Source organism: Helobdella robusta (assembly GCF_000326865.2).
Source record: "Helobdella robusta unplaced genomic scaffold HELROscaffold_16, whole genome shotgun sequence".
NCBI lineage: Eukaryota > Metazoa > Annelida > Clitellata > Rhynchobdellida > Glossiphoniidae > Helobdella > Helobdella robusta.
In genome coordinates, this window is record NW_008703893.1 from 3151159 (window position 1) to 3169096 (window position 17938).

The window sequence follows — 17938 nt, forward strand, 5'->3', positions numbered from 1 at the left end:
TAAAACTTCAACATCAGGCACCAATAAAAACATTTGATTTATTAAAAGAAAGCATCCAAAAAACATACTCAACAGCGAATATAGAATAATTAACAAAATTTACATGTTTTTACCGATGTTCATTCCATTGTATATAATAATCATAATAATTAGTAAGAAAATCTAAACTAAAATAAAACTCTTCTCTTTAATGTGTTCTATCGGAGATTGTGTCTTCTGCTCCGTCGAGTTTCTTCAGCACGAATCTGGCACACTGCATAATGACGTTCCTCTCGTGTCGAATCTCATTGGCCAGTAACTATAGTGGGGGTGCATAAATTATGTTAATTTTACGAATTTAATTGATAAAAATAACAACTGGAAAATGGCGACAAGATGAACGCTTCCTTTTTGTAAATTACCACGCGTAATTATTTTCACCCTTATGCGATATATAAATATTTCAAATAAAAAGAATAATACCAACAATAACAATAAATATAAAAAGCAGGATAAAGAAATGAAACCTTTTCAAGCAAAGAACTTCTCTTGTTAACTTTGCCATTGTTACCAGCGTTTTTATTATTATTTCTATTATATTTAGTAGCATTATTATTGTTATTATTATTATTGTTGTTGTTGTTTTTATTCTTCTTCTTCTTATTATTATTATTGTTGTTGTTTCTTGAATCCTGTCTTCTACGTTCTCGATCTTTCTTGCTGCTTTCTACATTAAAACTGTCACCACAAGCTGACTTCGTTAGTGACGTTCGTTTTTCACCATCTCCATCATCCCAATCCTCCCCATTTGCATCTTCGGCATCATCACCATTACCATCATTATTATAATTATTATTATAATTATCATAATTTTTGATAGTATCATCATCAGTTTTTTTTGACGAGCGTATGAGCGGCTGGTCCAAATCGTCATCGTCGTCACCGATGTTATCATCATCGTCATCATCATTATTATTATTATTATTATCATCAAAATTATTATTATTATTGTTATGATTATTGTTGTCAAAGCATTTATAAGGAGCCAGGTTATCTTGTGACGGTTGCGTTGCACTGCAGTAACCAGCATCAGCGCTGAATTCGATTTTACCACTAACTTTATTATTATTCTTTATTTTATTATTATTATTATTGTTGTTATTATTATTATTGTTATTATTCACCTTATTTATATTGATACGTTGCTTACCAGACAGGCTAACACCCTCTTCAGATGACGTAATCTCACCATCTTCCATATCATCATCATCATCACCACCACCATCATCATCACCATTATCATTATCATTACTCTTGCCTCTATTTTCATCATCAGCAGTATCATCATCAGTATCTTTATTATCTTTCAAATTTGTAACATCCTTAATTATAGAGCAATTGTCACCATCACCACCATCATCATTATCATTTTTGATAACATTATTATTATCATCATCATCATTATTATTATTATTGTTATTATTATATCCGTCGTAAGTATTGCCATCATTACCGCATATCAATTCTTTCTTGGAAGTTTTACTAGGTAAAGTTTTAACTTCTTCATCATCGAAATCTTTCGGCTTTTGAACTTCACTGCTATTGTCAACACCCCTCACCCTGCTATCATCATCTCTATCATCACCATCTCTATCATCATCATTATGAATATCATTATTATAATTATGAACGTTACATCCGTCGTCAATGCTGGATATAAATTGTCTCTTTGGTGTTTCTGTAGTTATGCTAGTTTCACTTTCCATTTCAACACCAACGCTTAGATTCAAGTTTCTAGTGCCATCATTATCATCGTCATCATCATTGCTACTATCATCATCATCATCACTGCTACTATTATCATCATCATCATTACAACTAGCATTTTTCGTCACGCTATTACTGCTGCTACTACTTCTAATACTTCCGTTATTATTATTCTTACTGTTAAACCTATCAGATGATGCATTTTCCATTTTATTAATGCTAATGTTATTGTTATATTTTCGATTATTATTATTGTTTTTATTATTATTATTATTATTGTATCTTCTATTGTTTCTTAGCTTTCTGTAAAGTTTAATATTAAGGGGAATGATAATAAGTAATGAAAATAATGGTGATGAATGATACTAAACAAATGATAGATACCTAAAAATGATATATATATATTGAGATATATATTGAGATACTCAAACTCACCCAAAAAACTTTCTCTCGATGACTTCACCCCTCTCTCTCTTTTCAGCCAACTCTCTCTCCTTCTTTATCTTGTTCTCACTGGTTGGGTAATTCCTAAGAAAAATAACAACAACAACAACAATAATAATAAATAATAATAATAATGACAATAGCAACAAAAATCGACAAGATAAAAATACTTCTTTCTTTCAGAAATCCATTTATTGATCTCCTCGGCCGTCTCTGTCTTCCAGATTCTTTTTGCCAGCCCAGACAAGTGTTGCTATAACGAAGGCAGTACATTATATATATATATATATATATATATATATATATATATATATATATGATGAAAAGAGAGAGAGAGAAAGAGAGAGAAAGAAGAGAGTATATATGTGTATATATATATATTGCAAAGAACTAACAAACTCATAGTGCATCTTCACTAATTTTGGATGGGCAACATACATGCATCCTTCAACTTTACACTGAAATAAAAACCATTTCGAATTTTAGTATAACAATGGTAATAATATATTAAATAATATTATTAATGATAAAAACAATATGTCAATAGTTTTTGGTGTCCAACTTAACAATACTAACTTTTACATGCGATCTGACGTGGTCGTCAAAGAGTTGTTGAGTCTTAAAACCCCTGTCACAAGCCTCGCAGATGAATTTATTGTTCTCTGGTAGATCCCTCTTGTCAATCCTTGGTTTCTTGTTCTTTGTAAAATTATTATTATTCTGGGGTAGAAAAGAAATAATTAAAACATATTAAAACCTTTGAAGTTCATAATTTTAACTCGCAAGAATAAAATAAAAAACTAACTTTTCTTCCGCTATTATTGAAATGAGGACGCTTATTATTACCATAATTGAAATTATTATTATTAAAACTATTATTATTATTATTATTATTATGTGCTGGAATGTTATTAAACTGTCCTTGACCATGTCCATAATTCACAAATGCGCCATAATTCGCTCCCCAAGTCGTTATTTGTGGCACTGGATTCTGAAATGGCAGTGGCGGGGGTGGCCCCAAAAATAAAGGCGGAGGTGGTTTAGAAAAATCCGGCAGCTGATTAGGAGTTGCTGATGAAGCAGTTGGAAAGATGTTGATCGTTGTTGGAGTCGCTGGTGGTAGGAAATAGTTGAACGGCGGTGCAACGTTTGACTGGGGAATGAATTGTTGTCGTTCAGGAGGTAGTTGAGATTGTGATGGTGAAACTTTTTGCTGTTGTTGATGGTTCGATTGCATGATGGCGTCGTTGCGATTGTTGTATCTGCCGAATCTGTTGTTTCTGAATCTGTTGTTGTTTCTGAATCTGTTGTTGCTGCTATTAAAATTATAATTATTATCGTTCCTATTATCGTTCCGATTATTAAAATTTCGCCTGTTCGAATTGTTTCGATTCATGACAGCGCTTCTGAAAGATAAAATCTAACTTGAAAAAACCAAAACATGTGCAAGTAACTAAAAATGAAACATAAATATTGACATTAGAACATAGAATAAACAATTGCACTATGTTTACTTTTGATCTTGCAATATCGCTGGGACTTATTATCGTTCGTTGTAAATTTGAAAAACTTCAACTAATAAATTTAGTTTTGCGCGTGAGCCAATGTTTAAAAGCACTGATGCCTTCATCGTATTAACTAAAATTATCAACAATTTAAAAATTTTAGATAAATTCAATTTTCTCGCAAAGTCTAAAATTTTAAAAAATTTAATCAAACGGGAGAATAAGATTTACATGATGAAGAATTGCGAGAAAATAATCGTACGAAACGTGGCAGGCGAGGATCGTATGCAAATGAAATTAAATTATAATCTGAATCCGGAAGATCCAAATTTATCAGCGCGAGTTTTTAACTTCAGCAGGCCTAAAAGTGAAGACTTGGAGAAGGCTCTCTCAAGAATTACTGCCAGCATCTCAAAAGAAGTGAATAAAAAGTTATTTAAATTAAACAAAAAGAAAAACAAAAAGAATTCCGACATTCAGGAGGATAATTCAGATGTAGATAGTGTCAATAAAAATGGCCGGGTATGTGTAGAAGATGAGAATGTGTTAAAAATTGAGCTATATAACATTGATAATGAGCTTGTTGATAGCAAGCTAACAAATAAAGAGGCTTGGGTCCAAGGATCGTATTTGAATTTAGGGAATTTTCAATTTAAAGTCGATCTTAACCCCCCGGCTGTCACTGAATTATCTCTGCCAGTGGTACTGATGTCAGGTTATCCAATATATGCCAACTTATCTGTAGAATTCACAGACACCAAAGATTCAGACATCAAGTGGTATGTTGAAGTAAAAGATTCTAACTCACTTAATGAATCCACCCATGCTAAACCTAAAAAAATTCCCAAAAGATCACCAGAAAATTGGTCACTGGTTTCAACCAATCCAACTTTCCTACCATCTGATGTACAAGTTGGCCTCCATATTAAAATAACTTGCCAACCTAAGAATGGAGAGAGATTAGGTGAAGAGGTTGAGGTCATTTCCAAACATCCAATCATTGAAGGCCCTATCAATTGCCCATTTGAAAAAAGGCACCAACATACTAAATCATTGACTAGTGAAGATAGGTAAGATTTTAGGATAACAATTTTTTTAAATAATACAAAAGTTTGTTGCTCTTTGTTGATTTTGTTTATAAACCAGATTATCAAATTTATCAATTCTAAAAAAACTTCTTCCCTAATTTTAGGTTTAGAGTTATTAGTTACAACATCTTGGCTGACCTTTATGCAGATTCAGACTTTTCAAGGTCATTTCTATTTCCATACTGCCCACCACAGTTTCTGGACATCAACTATAGAAAACAGTTACTAATTAAAGAAATTATTGGTGATTGTTCTTTCCCTTCTTCTCTTAATAATATAATTTTTATCCTAATTCACTTTTATACAGGCTATAATGCCGACCTGATCTGTCTGCAAGAAGTGGACAAAAAAATATTTGACCTCGAACTTCAGCCAATTTTAGAAAAATTAGACATGGAAGGGCTCATGAAAATGAAATTAGGAGAGGTTGCAGAGGGCTGTGCCACTTTTTTTAGGAGGTCAAAGTTCAAGTGAGTTGTTAGTGTTAAATTTGTGGTATTAGAAGTTGTATCAGTTGTATTTACTTATGAAGGTATCATTTGTTTTTGTATCATTTGTATTAGCTGTGTAAATTGCATTTTAACATGATTTTATTGAGTAAGGTGAATAAGTAGTAATAATGAAGTAATTATTTACAGGTATATCGAATCCTACGACATTGGTCTCGCTGAATACCTAGCTGGGAATGATTCAAATAAGGATATAGTGGACAAAATTTCAAAAAATGCTAAATTTTTTGAAAAGTTCACCAGCAGAAATTCTGTTTTACAGGTTTCTATAAATGAAACAAGATCAGTTTTCATAATAATTAACGTATATGTAGATAACATTTATATATACGTCAATATTTGCATTTGTAGCTGTGTGCCTGTGTGTCATATGATAATTAGCTCACTCTTATAGCTTCTATTACTGCAAATAAACTAGATTAAAAACCAGATTTTTCTGTCATAATCTTACTTATGATTCATAATTTTTTATATGACTTACAACAACAACTACTACTACTAATAATAATAATAATTCTTTCTTATCGCTCAGACCACCTTATTTCAGAGCCATTCTGATCCGACGAACTTCCTCATTGTAGCTACAGTTCACCTATATTTTCATCCTAGGGCTTCTAATATAAGACTGCTCCAATCCCATCTCTGCATAAGCTATCTGCAGACGTTGATTGAAAGAATAAAAGTTGAAAAGGTTCTAAATCATGTTTAGAGATTTATGTTATAACAGTTATAATTGCTAGTTTTTTTATTTTTAGAACATTTCTCCATCGCTGATATACTGTGGAGATCTAAATGCCTCTAGTAGCAGTGGGGTTCATGAATATTTATTAGGCAAGGAAGTCTCGCCAACTCATGCTGATTGGTTCTCAGGTCTTAGACATATTAATATTTAATTATATTGCAATCTAAAGTTATTAGATGTTATTAATTGTTATAGTTATGATATTAAAGTTATTATATAACGCCTTGCATAGATTTGTGCAATTGAAATTTATTTCCAAACTATCTCACAGGAGGCGGTGAGGAATATGTACCTGACCTACATTTAAAGCATGAACTTGACCTTATTAACGCCACTGGGTTTTCTCGCTACACGAATTACGTTGGGGGTTTTAATGGTTGCCTCGACTACATATACGCCTCGGGTTTGAATGCACTGAAGGTCATCCCTCTGCCCTCCCATGAGGAGGTGACTGCACACACGGCTCTGCCCAATCAGTATTTTCCGTCTGATCATCTGGCCGTCGGTTGTGAATTTGCTTGGAGGAGTGATTCGAAGATGAATGTGGATGAATGAATGAATGAACGGATAAATAATGGAATGAATGAATGGTTGAATGAATAATTAAAAAAACGTGAATGAATGAATGAATGAATGAATGAATGAATGAATGAATGAATGGACTAGCTGATTGAATTTTACTGAATAGGAAATAATTTTTGTTATTGTGATTCACTTGTTAGTTAGTATTATATTCAATTTCAAACAGAGTTACAGCTCAATTCACCGCATACAACTCAACGGTTCAAGTTTGCTTTATTTCACACGATCAAACAAAATGAAACAATACGGTACAAAACAATAAATGGCATTGCTTTTGTAAATACATGCGGCCTTATAAATAAATTTACGTTTTATAAAAATTAATCTCGATATATTTCAAATGTGACGGTGCACGTTTGGATAATATTACATTAGGACGAAAAATTTTTCAGATGTTGCCCAGAGGAGGTATGATACGTTGGCCACTCCCGTTGTTGTTAATTTTTTTCTCAATCTGAACGAGATACTTCTCTTCTATTCCTGCGTCTCTGTTTCGTTTCGAAATTAAAATTTAATTCTGCCATTAGCAATTATTTTAAGGTAGCAGTATTTTTATCAGTGTGTGGATGCAGTTTGAAAAGTGTGTGTCGTCTTTGTTGGATGAGTTTGGTTGAATAAGTTATTCATTTACGTTGAATTGAAAGAGAATGGTTAAATTTGAAGTTTGCAAAATTTGAGGAGAGTTAAGTATTAGTAAAATAATTTTATACAGCGATTTTAATTGAACCGACCTTAGTTCTTGCAGTTTCTTCAATTTTACTTGGTCCACTTTTTCTTTCCTCTGCTTGGCTTCCTCACTCAACTTGATGCCTTCCTCAAAGAATTTGCTCCTCTCCAATATTTTCGTGCGCTCTTTCTCGCGTATCTGTTATATTATTTGACGCTCGTTATTTTTGTAAGGTGTGTGTATCATGGATATATTTCCATGGTGTGTATGGTGCTTCAGAGAAAATTTAAATCATAAGGTGATATTTATAACAGGTTTCAAACATTTTCTAACCTGGTTCTTGATTTCGTTTGAAAATTCTCCTCTCTTTATTTTCACATTCTCTTCTTCTTTTTTCATTTTTTCAATTTGCTCCATCTGCGCTCTGAACGAGTTAAGGAGATATTTAAGTTTTGAAGAATTTCAGCATAAAATAATAATCAACGGGATAGAAACCTTAGAACTCTTTCAAAATCCTTCTTTTCCCACTGGGCCTGCATGGCTCTCGATATTTGTTTCTGTTTCAATTGCTGCTCCCTGGCTTCATTCAAAGCGGCTTCAATGGCGGCTTTCCTCGCCGCAGCTTCTGCTTCCTTCTTTCTCCATTCTCTTTCATTCTGCTCCTGAGCTCTCTTCGCCCTCAACTCGTCTCTCTCGGCCAGTTCGTCTTTTTTTCTTTCTTGCAAGGAGCGCAACCTCGCTATCTCTCTTTCTTTCGCTGCTCTCGCCTCTAAACGTTCTCGTTCTAAGATGGCTTCGCGCTCCTGTTTTTTGAAAAAACTTTTTTAATATCCCTCTTGTAGATATTTGTCATAAAATGCACCACTAACCGCTTTTGCGTTTTGAAACTCCAGTATTTGCTGGTCGAGAATTTGTTCTTCAATCTTTGAGATCTCTTTCCTTTTGATGATGTTCTCATTTTCGTTCTTCAGATCAGTCCGTAGTTTCAGTTGTTCAATTTTTTTCTTTTTTATTTTTTCGATTTCCTCCTCGCACAGTTGGTCCAGATATTTCTGCATTATTCTGTTCTCTTGGTCCTTGCGCTCCAATTCTAGTAACTTCTCCTAGGAGGCATTTCAAATATTAATAAAACATTTCAATCATTGAACAAAAATCTTTTAATGTTTTTATACTTGTTCATTTTGTTCAATTTGTTGTCGAATATTCAGAGCTCCGATCATTTTCTCTTCTCGTTTTCTTTTTTCCAGATCATCTTCAGCTTTTTGAGCGTTTACCCTCTCCAACTCCATCAACATCTCCATCTTTCTCTCTTCGTTCTCCATCTCTCGCTGAATCGCCTGCTTCTCTGCAATTTGTGCGTTTCTGATTATTTGGCATTTCGCATCTAAGATCAGCTGTTCGAAAAATAAAATGACATCACGTTTAGTAGCATGGCATTATATGTTAGTTGGTTGGTTGCTCACTAACTCTATCTAATTCTTGAAACATTACAATTTTCTCACTGAATTGCTTCACAGCATTTGATAAGCATTCAGCATCTCACATGCACGCAAAATTATACATTCAGACATTCAAGTTACTAATGTCACACAGCATACAGATCATGAAATTTGTTAACTTTCTCTTTCTCTCTCTTTCTCTCTTTCTCTGATTTATTATTTGGTGCTAACCCCGTTCAACTCTTTGATCTCTTCTTCCTGTTCCGTCAACATCTCCAGGGCCTTCTTCTTCATAAACTCATTTTTCTCTTGCTCCTCCAGCTCAAACTCAGTAAGTTTCGTGTTCTGCTTTCTCGATCTATCTAGATCTTTTATGTGCTCCTTCCTCGCTTGGGCATCCATCTGGAAATTGTTAAAATAAATCAAAAAGTGATGGCTTAATGGTTATGATGCTTGGCTGTTCTGTTGCAGTGACGTGATTCAAATGCTAAGCGATCTCCGCTTATTACGTTCAACGTATGAATGCATGCCTTGTTTGCTATTGATACATCGGAAAATATTAAAGAGAGAATTTAAAAAAAAGTAGAAAAAATGATGTTGTAATTTTTGTAAAGAAAGTTTGTAAAAAAAAGTAAATTTACGGACCAAAAGTTGTTCCTTCCTTAGCTGTTCTTCATGTTTTTGCCTCTGAAGCACTTGTTGATAGTTGATTGTAGCCGCGCACATCAGTCTCTCGAAACTCTCCCTATCCATTATCAGTGGTTTCGCAACATTTTCTGACTGCTTGTTGGTGCTAGAAACGTTTCCGTACGCGAGTGTATGAGTTGGGCGTGTGTTTGTATAACAAAATTGTTAGATCATTGAAATTTGTTTTTTATGATTTCGTTATTTATGTGCTAATTTAAATTTACTTTGTCCCAAGTTTGTAAGTAAACAGATAGATAAGAGAGTTACAAATAAATTAGTAAAAGACAAATTACTTATTATGCTGGTAGAATTTCTTATCATTGTTTTGGTATCTATTGTTAACGGTGACGTCACCGTCGTCGTCATTGTTGTTAATAACATTGGCGCTAATACTTCTTCTGGTTTTATTTCTTTCATCGGCTTGCCTCTCGATTTGCGTCAGCCCTCTCCTCAATGCTAAATTTCGTTCGTTGCTGTTACTGTTGTTGTTGTTTTTACAGCTATTACTTTTTGGTTTAGTGTTCCCGAATAAACTTTCATCAACCTAGTATTAATATATTTAAATTTAGATAATCCTTCTCTATATTTTTTTCAATAAAATTTGCTTGAGCATGAAATTAATTGAGGAATAGAGCAAACCTGTGAAACTGGCGCAACTTTAAAGTAATGCCTAGTCTTAGAACGTTTGCTAAGGAATAAATTTTGATTGCCATTTTGATAAAATGAGTTGTTGTTGTTGTTGTTGTTGTTGTAATTGTTGTTGTTGTAGTACGTTGACGTTGTTGACGTGTGGCTTATTGTCTCTGAGAGAGAACTGCCTGGCTGATGGTGAAAAAATTGTTCAAAAAACCACTAAACAACATCACACAAACACCACAAAAACATCTCTTTCAGTAATTTTATTCCAAAATCCAAACAGCCTCACCATTATAAAGACGTCTTTCCTTCAAACAAAGTAATCAAAAAAGTATGAAAATATCTCAAAAAATTATAGAATAAACCCTTAATTTATTAAAATAATTTAATAAAATACTTTCCGCACGGTCTCATAATACGAATATAATAATCACAGTATTTTATTGATTATAATACGCTTGGTGTAACATTAACACCATACATCAATGCTCCTAAATCATAATTTCAAAATTATATTATAATTTATAATTATAATATATATATATATATATTTACCTTGGCAACATCAAAATACAATCCAGGTGTATGCATTGGTTACCATAGCAACGTACCACGAGACCACCAAAGAGTCTAAATTTTTTTTAATGAAATTATACTATCGTTGTTATTAATTATAGTCGAATTAGAATAATCGTAGTGAAGTTTAACGCTATAAAAATTAAAATTTCTCCGAAGATAACAAAAACAATAAAAATTAAGATGGGATAAAGCAAAACATAAACAATAACAAAACGACATCAGCGCTACTACTACTACTACTACAACCACAACTACAACTATTACCACTACGACTACTGCTACCTCTAATAATAATAATAACAGCAATAACAATAATAATAACAATGATATTAATAACAATAATAACAATAACAAAACCGATGTTTGATCTTGAATCAGATGATGCAACTCTAATCTAAAACGACAATGAAATATAATTAAAATAAAACATATATTGAGTTTTTCACACACACACACACACACATACATACACACACATACATACAAACAAACAAGCAAGCACCAATCCTCAATTACTTATAAAATTTCATTAAGGATAATACTTTTACTCTCAAGATTAATATACCCCGTGTAATCTACTGGAGGTTATGGAAAGTATGTGTATGTGTGTGTGCGTGCGTGCGTGTGTGTATTGTGTGCGTGTATGTATGTGTGTGTGTCTGTGTGTGTAAGATGGAGCAATGTTTGATGATACAACGCCATTAATTCTTTCATCATTTTTACACAGTAACTTAGTTTTACGGAAGATATTTTTTTTTCATTTGGATCTATATTTTCACCTCAAATAGTAACTAAAACATGGACACATGTAAATACACGCACACACACACGTACACACACACGTACACACACACGTACACACACATTCCGCTAACACATCCACACACTCACACACACATACACACATGTGTACATACATACATTCCTATACATAGGCTCAAGAGTACAGTACTTTAGCTTACAAAACTTTCCACTAACGGAATAATTTTCAGCGGGCAGCAACTTTCTTGCTTTGAAAGTTGCACAAACATACATACATGTATGTATGCATATATGTATGTATGTATGTATGTATGTATGTATGTATGTATGTATGTATGTATGTATGTATGTATGTATGTATGTATGTATGTATGAATGTATGTATGTATGTATGTATGTATGTATGTATGTATGTATGTATGTATGTATGTATGTATGTATGTATGTATGTATGTATGTATGTATGTATGTATGTACGTACGTACGTATGTATGTATGTATGAATGAATGTATGTATGTACGAGTCCTCGATTGTATGTATCTATAGATAAAGAGAGAGAAAGAGAAAGAAAGAAGAAAAGAGAAAAAAGAGAGAGAGCGAAAGAGAGATGATAATCAAACGTGAATCAGCACACACATTATTAAAACGTGTTGTATATTAAAACAAATTTCAGCCACCTGAAAACTAAACACGTTTTTCGTCCCAATAAGCAAATTTCATCAATAATCTTTCCTCATTGCCTGCTGTCCTTAGGTTGGTAGCGTTTATGTTTTTTTTTGTTACTGATGTAGAGGACTAATCGGACGAAAATGTGTTCAATAACAAACAGGCGACAGACGTCAAACATTCAATTAATAAAATTTTTACAAACAAACCATCGAACGAACAAACAAACGAACAAACAAAAAACAAACAGATCAAACATGGCTTCCAATGGCTATGCAACACAGTCCGAGTTACAACAACAACAACAACAACAAACAGAAAAATCAGCAACAACCTCATCATCAACGACGAACGACTGGATTCGGCCCGACCAACCAAGTAGATGTACTTACAAACTCGGAGTTACTTCAATAAAGGACTCACCCCACACCCACAGACCAAGGTTCCTGATGTTATTGTTGTTTTAGAAGTAACTGTGGAAGCAGTAGAAGCAGCAGCAGAAGTAACAGCAGTAATATCATATGAAAACACAAAATAAAGTTATCGACATTATCGCGGTCGTCATCATTTTTATCATCACCACCACCACCATCATCATCATCACCACCACCATAATCATCACCACCACCACCACCATAATCATCTTCATCATCACCAATCATCATAATCGTCGTCGTCACTAGGGAATCCATAATAAGGCCAAAGATTTTCCCAAATGTATTGTCTCAAATAGGAAACACGCCTCTTGTACGCATGAACAAAATACCAGCAGACGATGGTGTTCAGTGCGAAATGCGTTAGTATTCGGTACTCGGTAGTCGGTATTCGGTGATGGTCATCGGTATAAGATATCGGTACTAACATTTGCTGCTTCGGTCATTTCTACTGTTAGATAGTGGCTGATGAATGTTACTGTATTTGTAACAGCAATAATTTTTGGGAGTGTTACACAGATATTGAGATATTATCAAGCCAGAATCGTTCACACACACACATACACAACAGATACGCACACACACACACACACACACACACACACACACACACACACACACACACAGATACACAACAAACTTAAGACACACACAGATACACACACATACACACACACACATGCAGACAAGACACACACACACAAACACACGCAGTTGCGAAATGTGAATTTTTCAACGCCGGTGGTAGCATCAAAGACAGAATCGCTACAAGAATGGTTGAAGAAGCCGAGAAAAGCGGTCGCTTGAAACCTGGCGACACCTTAATCGAACCAACATCCGGAAATACTGGTTAGAAATAATGATAATAATAATAAATAATAATAATAATAATAATGATAATAATAATAATGATGATGGTGGTGATAATAACGGCAACAATCATGAACCGTCTGTCTATCTTTTTTATCTCTACGTCTCTCTCTCTCTCTCTTTCTCTTTCTCTTTTCCTCTCTCTCTCTTTCTATTCTATTTCACTTTCCCTCTTTTTCTTTCTTTCTAATACTTGGTAAACTATGACAATAGCACCTTCTCTGTATAAAAATAAATTAGGGATAGGTCTAGCCCTGGTGGCCGCTGTCAAGGGCTACAGGTGCATCATCGTCCTCCCAGAGAAAATGAGCAAAGAAAAAGTCAGTCATGACGTCATCGTTATTATAATTTATAATAGTAATAATAATATTAATGTAATATAATTAAATAATTAGAATAATAATAATAATAATAGTAATAGTAATAATAATAATATTAATGGTTGTTACGATGGTCAGGTAGATGTGTTGAAAGCGTTGGGAGCGGAAATCATACGGACCCCGACCAGTGCCAGTTTCGATTCTCCGGATTCGAACATGCGTGTCGCTGCAAGGCTGCTTCGGGAAATCCCGAACTCCCACGTGCTTGATCAGGTGATGATAATGATGGTGATGATGGTGGTGACAATGATGATGGTGACGACGATGATGATGATGATGGTGATTGAGGGAGCAGATGATGCGGTACTGAATGAACGCTGATGATTTAAAAATTACAGAAACCATCATCGTCATCATCACCATCTCCACTGCCATCATCATCATCATCATCACCACCACTACTGCCATCATTATCAGTACAGGAACCCAGCCAACCCGTTGGCACATTACGACGAAACGGCTGAAGAAATAATTCAGGATTGCGATGGTAAAGTGGATGAGTGAAACCAATTATCATAAATTCATTATCATAATTTATTCAGAAATGGCGACTGATAGATCAGACGTCCTGATTATTAATTGCAATAATAATAATAATAACGTTATTATTATTATTATTATTATTATTATTACTATTATTATTATTATTATTGTTATTATTATTATTTTTGACAGGAAAGTTGGATATGTTGGTGTGTGCGGCTGGGACTGGAGGAACAATTGCAGGGCTGGCCAGGAAGATAAAGGAGAAGATTCCTAGCTGTCTGGTTGGTTGGCTGGATGGTTGGTTGAATGATTGGTTAAAAAGATGGTTGGTTGGTTGGATGGTTGGTTGGTTGGATGGTTGGTTGGTTGGCTAGATGATTAGTTGGTTTGTTGGATGGTTAGTTGAATGATTGGTTGGCTGGATGGTTGGTTAAATGATTGGTTGGATGGTCGGTTGGTTGGTTGCTTGGCTGGCTGGCTGGCTGGTAGTTCGTTTGATTGTTTGGCTATGAAGATATCTTAATAATATTTTTTTAATATAGAAATTAATAGATGATGGATAGAATAGAACGAACGAATGAATGAACAAACAAACAAACGAACAATTAAACAGGCAAACAAACACACAAACAAACAAACCGAAGATCATAGGTGTGGACCCTGTTGGCTCCATTCTAGCACAACCGAAGGAACTGAACGTTACGGATAAAACTTTTTACGAAGTTGAAGGCATCGGGTACGACTTTCTTCCTACTGTCTTTTGTAGAAAGGTGAGAGATGAAAAATGAATATGTTTATTTGTTCTTTCATTCATTCACTCATGGGTGAATTATTTAATCATTTATTCATCTATCTATCTATCTATTGATTCATTGGTTCTTCGATTCTTTAATTCATTCATTGGTTCTTCGATTCTTCAATTCATTCATTGGTTCTTCGATTCTCCAATTCATTCATTCATTCATTCATTCATTCATTCGTTCATTCGTTCATTCGTTCATTCATTCATTCATTCATTCGTTCATTCGTTCATTCGTTCATTCATTCATTCATTCATTTTTTCATTCATCCAGTACGTGGACAGATGGTACAAATCGGAAGATAAGCCATCATTCATCATGGCCAGGCGTCTAATAAGGCAGGAGGGATTGCTATGCGGTCACTGAAAATGATTACGCCATATTATTTTATTCATTTATTATAATTATTCTCTCTCCCTTTTTTTTCTCTTCTTTTTTCTATATTTTACATTCTCTATCTTTCTCTCTCACTCTCTCTTATGAAAGACTATTTTATTTAATTATTTCATGTAAAATTATATATTTTTTTTTCTCTCTCTCTCTCTCCCTCTTTCTTCATTCCTCTCTCTCTCTTAATAATATTAATATTATTATAATTAATATTCAACAGGTGGCAGTAGTGGCTCCATAATGTACTGCGCGGTTCAGGCTGCCAAGGATTACAAGTTGGGCCCGGACAAACGCGTCGTCGTCATCCTGCCTGACTCAATTAGGAATTACATGTGCGTGTTTAATTATAATATTTTATGTTAATTAGCTAGTTGGTCAGTTAGTGGTTGTAATATTTTATGGTAATTAGATTGGGAAATAGTTAATTTTTTGTTTTGACGTTCATTCATTTGTTCGTTCGTTTATCAATTCGATTATCGTGGGCATCCGTTGGTTAACTAATTTTTTTTATTTATTTTTTAGTTCATTCATTTACTCATTAATTAATTAATTAATTCGTTCATTCATTTACTCATTAATTAATTAATTAATTAATTCATTCATTCATTCATTCATTCATTCATTCAATAGGACCAAACATTTGAACGATGATTGGATGAGAGCGAGGTCATTTTTGGAGACTGACAAACTTCCGGCTGTCAATCAAGAGTTAGTTGATTGATTGACCAATTAGTTAATTAATTGATTGATTGATTGATTGATTGATTGATTGATTGAGAAACATCCAATCTTTTTTCAAAGATGGAAATCAATGAAAGTGGGAAAATTGGAACTGGCCAAAGTGCACCACATAGCGCCAGACATGCTGGTCCAGTGCGTCGTTGAGGAACTGAAGAAAAGCTCTTTAGAATTTGCCGTCGTATCTGATAGGTGTGTGTGTGTTTGTCTGTCTGTAAATGTGTGTGTATCTGTGTGTGTGTATCTGCATGTGTGTGTGTATGTGTGTGTGTCCTCATCTTCATCCTCATCATCTTCCTGTCAGTAATTTGGTGATCGGGACGATTTGTTGCAATTTGATGATGGACTGTGCAATGAATGGAATTCTAAATGCAACCGCCAGTCAAATCTCCAACAAGCAATATAAGAAGGTATCATCATCGTCATCATCATTATCACCATTATCGCTATTATCATTATTATCACCATCATCGTCATCTTTATCACCATCATCATCATTGTCATCATCATCATCATTGTCATCATCATCATCCTCACCACCACCATCATCATCACCAGGTCACGGATGAAGATACACTAGGAACTTTAGCCTCACTACTCCAAACTGAATCATTCGTTCTTGTGTTCAAATCCAAGTTGGGTGAGACAGTTTTTTCTCATGTTCATGTGCATAAAAAAAATCGCATTATCATAATTTATTATAATTAGTATCGTGAATAATAATTATACTTATGATAATGTTTACCATCTCGAGATATCTTTGATATTACATCTTATCTCGTTGAGACGAAGCAGTTTGTACGTAAGTACGTTAACTTTAACGTTCTACAAAACTCTACGGATGAATGGGCTGACGATGACGATGATGATGACGACGACGATGATGATCGTTGATTCTGATAATGATGCCAGACAGAGATGGCGATTCTGTAACATCAAGCATATTTGGGAATTTAAAGGCATATTTGATGCCCCGTTCGTAAGAAAATATAGAATAAAATTTAATTTAACGATTTTATTAAAAATAATTATAACAATGTTATTTTCATCGGCGTTATTATTTTTAATCAAGTTTTTTAGTTAGTTTAATATATTTTTTGTTTTATAAATTAGCAGACTCTTGTCAAAGTTTTTAACAAATTGAACAATCGATTTTTTCATCCAAACATTCATCTGCCTATTTTTTGATTCATTCATTCAATCGTTCGTTTGTTCGTTCGTTCGTTAGTTCTTTTATTCATTCATTCATACATTCATACATTCATTTCTTTACTAACCCGTTTTATTATTCCATCGATCTTTGAATAAATCATTAACACAGTAAATAATATTAGTAAATATGACTATAATTATCATAATAATTAATTTGATAATTTTCTTTTCTGGCAGACCCTGTAAAACCAGAGTCGTTGTTGGGGTACGCAAAGCCAGTGCACCTTGCCACCTACATCTCGAAGTTTCTGCTCCATTGTAACAAAAAGTGATTGAAAAACACCTTTTTCTACCTCTCTGTTCTCTCTCTGTTCTCTCTTTCTCTCTTTACTTCTTTCTTTTTCTTTTTCTCTTTCTCTTTTTTTCTCTCTTTCTCTCTTTATTATTCATTTATTGGAATAATCGTTTGTGTGCCATTTAATGCCTAATTTAGATCGAATTTTAAAAGCCTTACTGTGTGTGTTTGTGTACTTCTTTCAAGTCATTTATTGATATCATTGTGGGTGCCTAACTATTTTTCACGCCTTTTTTGCGCTATTTATTAAAAAATCTCATTTATTCATACATATATTCGT

General features: G+C 33.8%; 4 protein-coding genes across 4 annotated transcripts; 2 read left to right on the top strand and 2 right to left on the bottom strand.

Moving 5' to 3' along the window:
* Positions 1 to 187: 187 nt before the first annotated feature.
* Positions 188 to 3649, bottom strand: HELRODRAFT_190910 (hypothetical protein; the record flags this gene model as incomplete). The annotated part of the gene is made up of 6 exons (XM_009015683.1): positions 2996 to 3649; positions 2767 to 2910; positions 2361 to 2443; positions 2182 to 2274; positions 507 to 1773; positions 188 to 298 (listed from the first exon to the last, which is right to left on the bottom strand). The coding sequence occupies exons 1-6, from the start codon at positions 3584 to 3586 to the stop codon at positions 188 to 190; spliced, it is 2289 nt and encodes a 762-aa protein (XP_009013931.1). The 5' UTR covers positions 3587 to 3649.
* A 337-nt stretch (positions 3650 to 3986) lies between these two features.
* HELRODRAFT_75620 (hypothetical protein) lies at positions 3987 to 6589 on the top strand (the record flags this gene model as incomplete). Its single annotated transcript, XM_009015684.1, has 7 exons — positions 3987 to 4765; positions 4888 to 5027; positions 5091 to 5253; positions 5422 to 5554; positions 5825 to 5974; positions 6048 to 6162; positions 6309 to 6589. The coding sequence occupies 7 exons, from the start codon at positions 3987 to 3989 to the stop codon at positions 6587 to 6589; spliced, it is 1761 nt and encodes a 586-aa protein (XP_009013932.1).
* Positions 6590 to 7004: 415 nt separating this feature from the next.
* Positions 7005 to 10122, bottom strand: HELRODRAFT_169882 (hypothetical protein; the record flags this gene model as incomplete). Its single annotated transcript, XM_009015685.1, has 10 exons — positions 7005 to 7104; positions 7348 to 7481; positions 7617 to 7707; positions 7779 to 8086; positions 8153 to 8386; positions 8456 to 8677; positions 8954 to 9124; positions 9368 to 9515; positions 9703 to 9888; positions 10049 to 10122. 10 exons carry the CDS (start codon positions 10120 to 10122, stop codon positions 7005 to 7007), a joined length of 1668 nt encoding a protein of 555 aa, XP_009013933.1.
* Positions 10123 to 10812: 690 nt separating this feature from the next.
* HELRODRAFT_98264 (hypothetical protein) lies at positions 10813 to 16087 on the top strand (the record flags this gene model as incomplete). Its single annotated transcript, XM_009015686.1, has 12 exons — positions 10813 to 11218; positions 12304 to 12495; positions 12737 to 12849; positions 13202 to 13336; positions 13598 to 13677; positions 13816 to 13950; positions 14155 to 14224; positions 14413 to 14504; positions 14868 to 14993; positions 15297 to 15381; positions 15634 to 15745; positions 16044 to 16087. Coding segments are annotated over exons 2-12 (1176 nt in total), but the record flags the coding sequence as incomplete, so codon positions are not given.
* Between the last annotated feature and the right edge of the window lie 1851 nt (positions 16088 to 17938).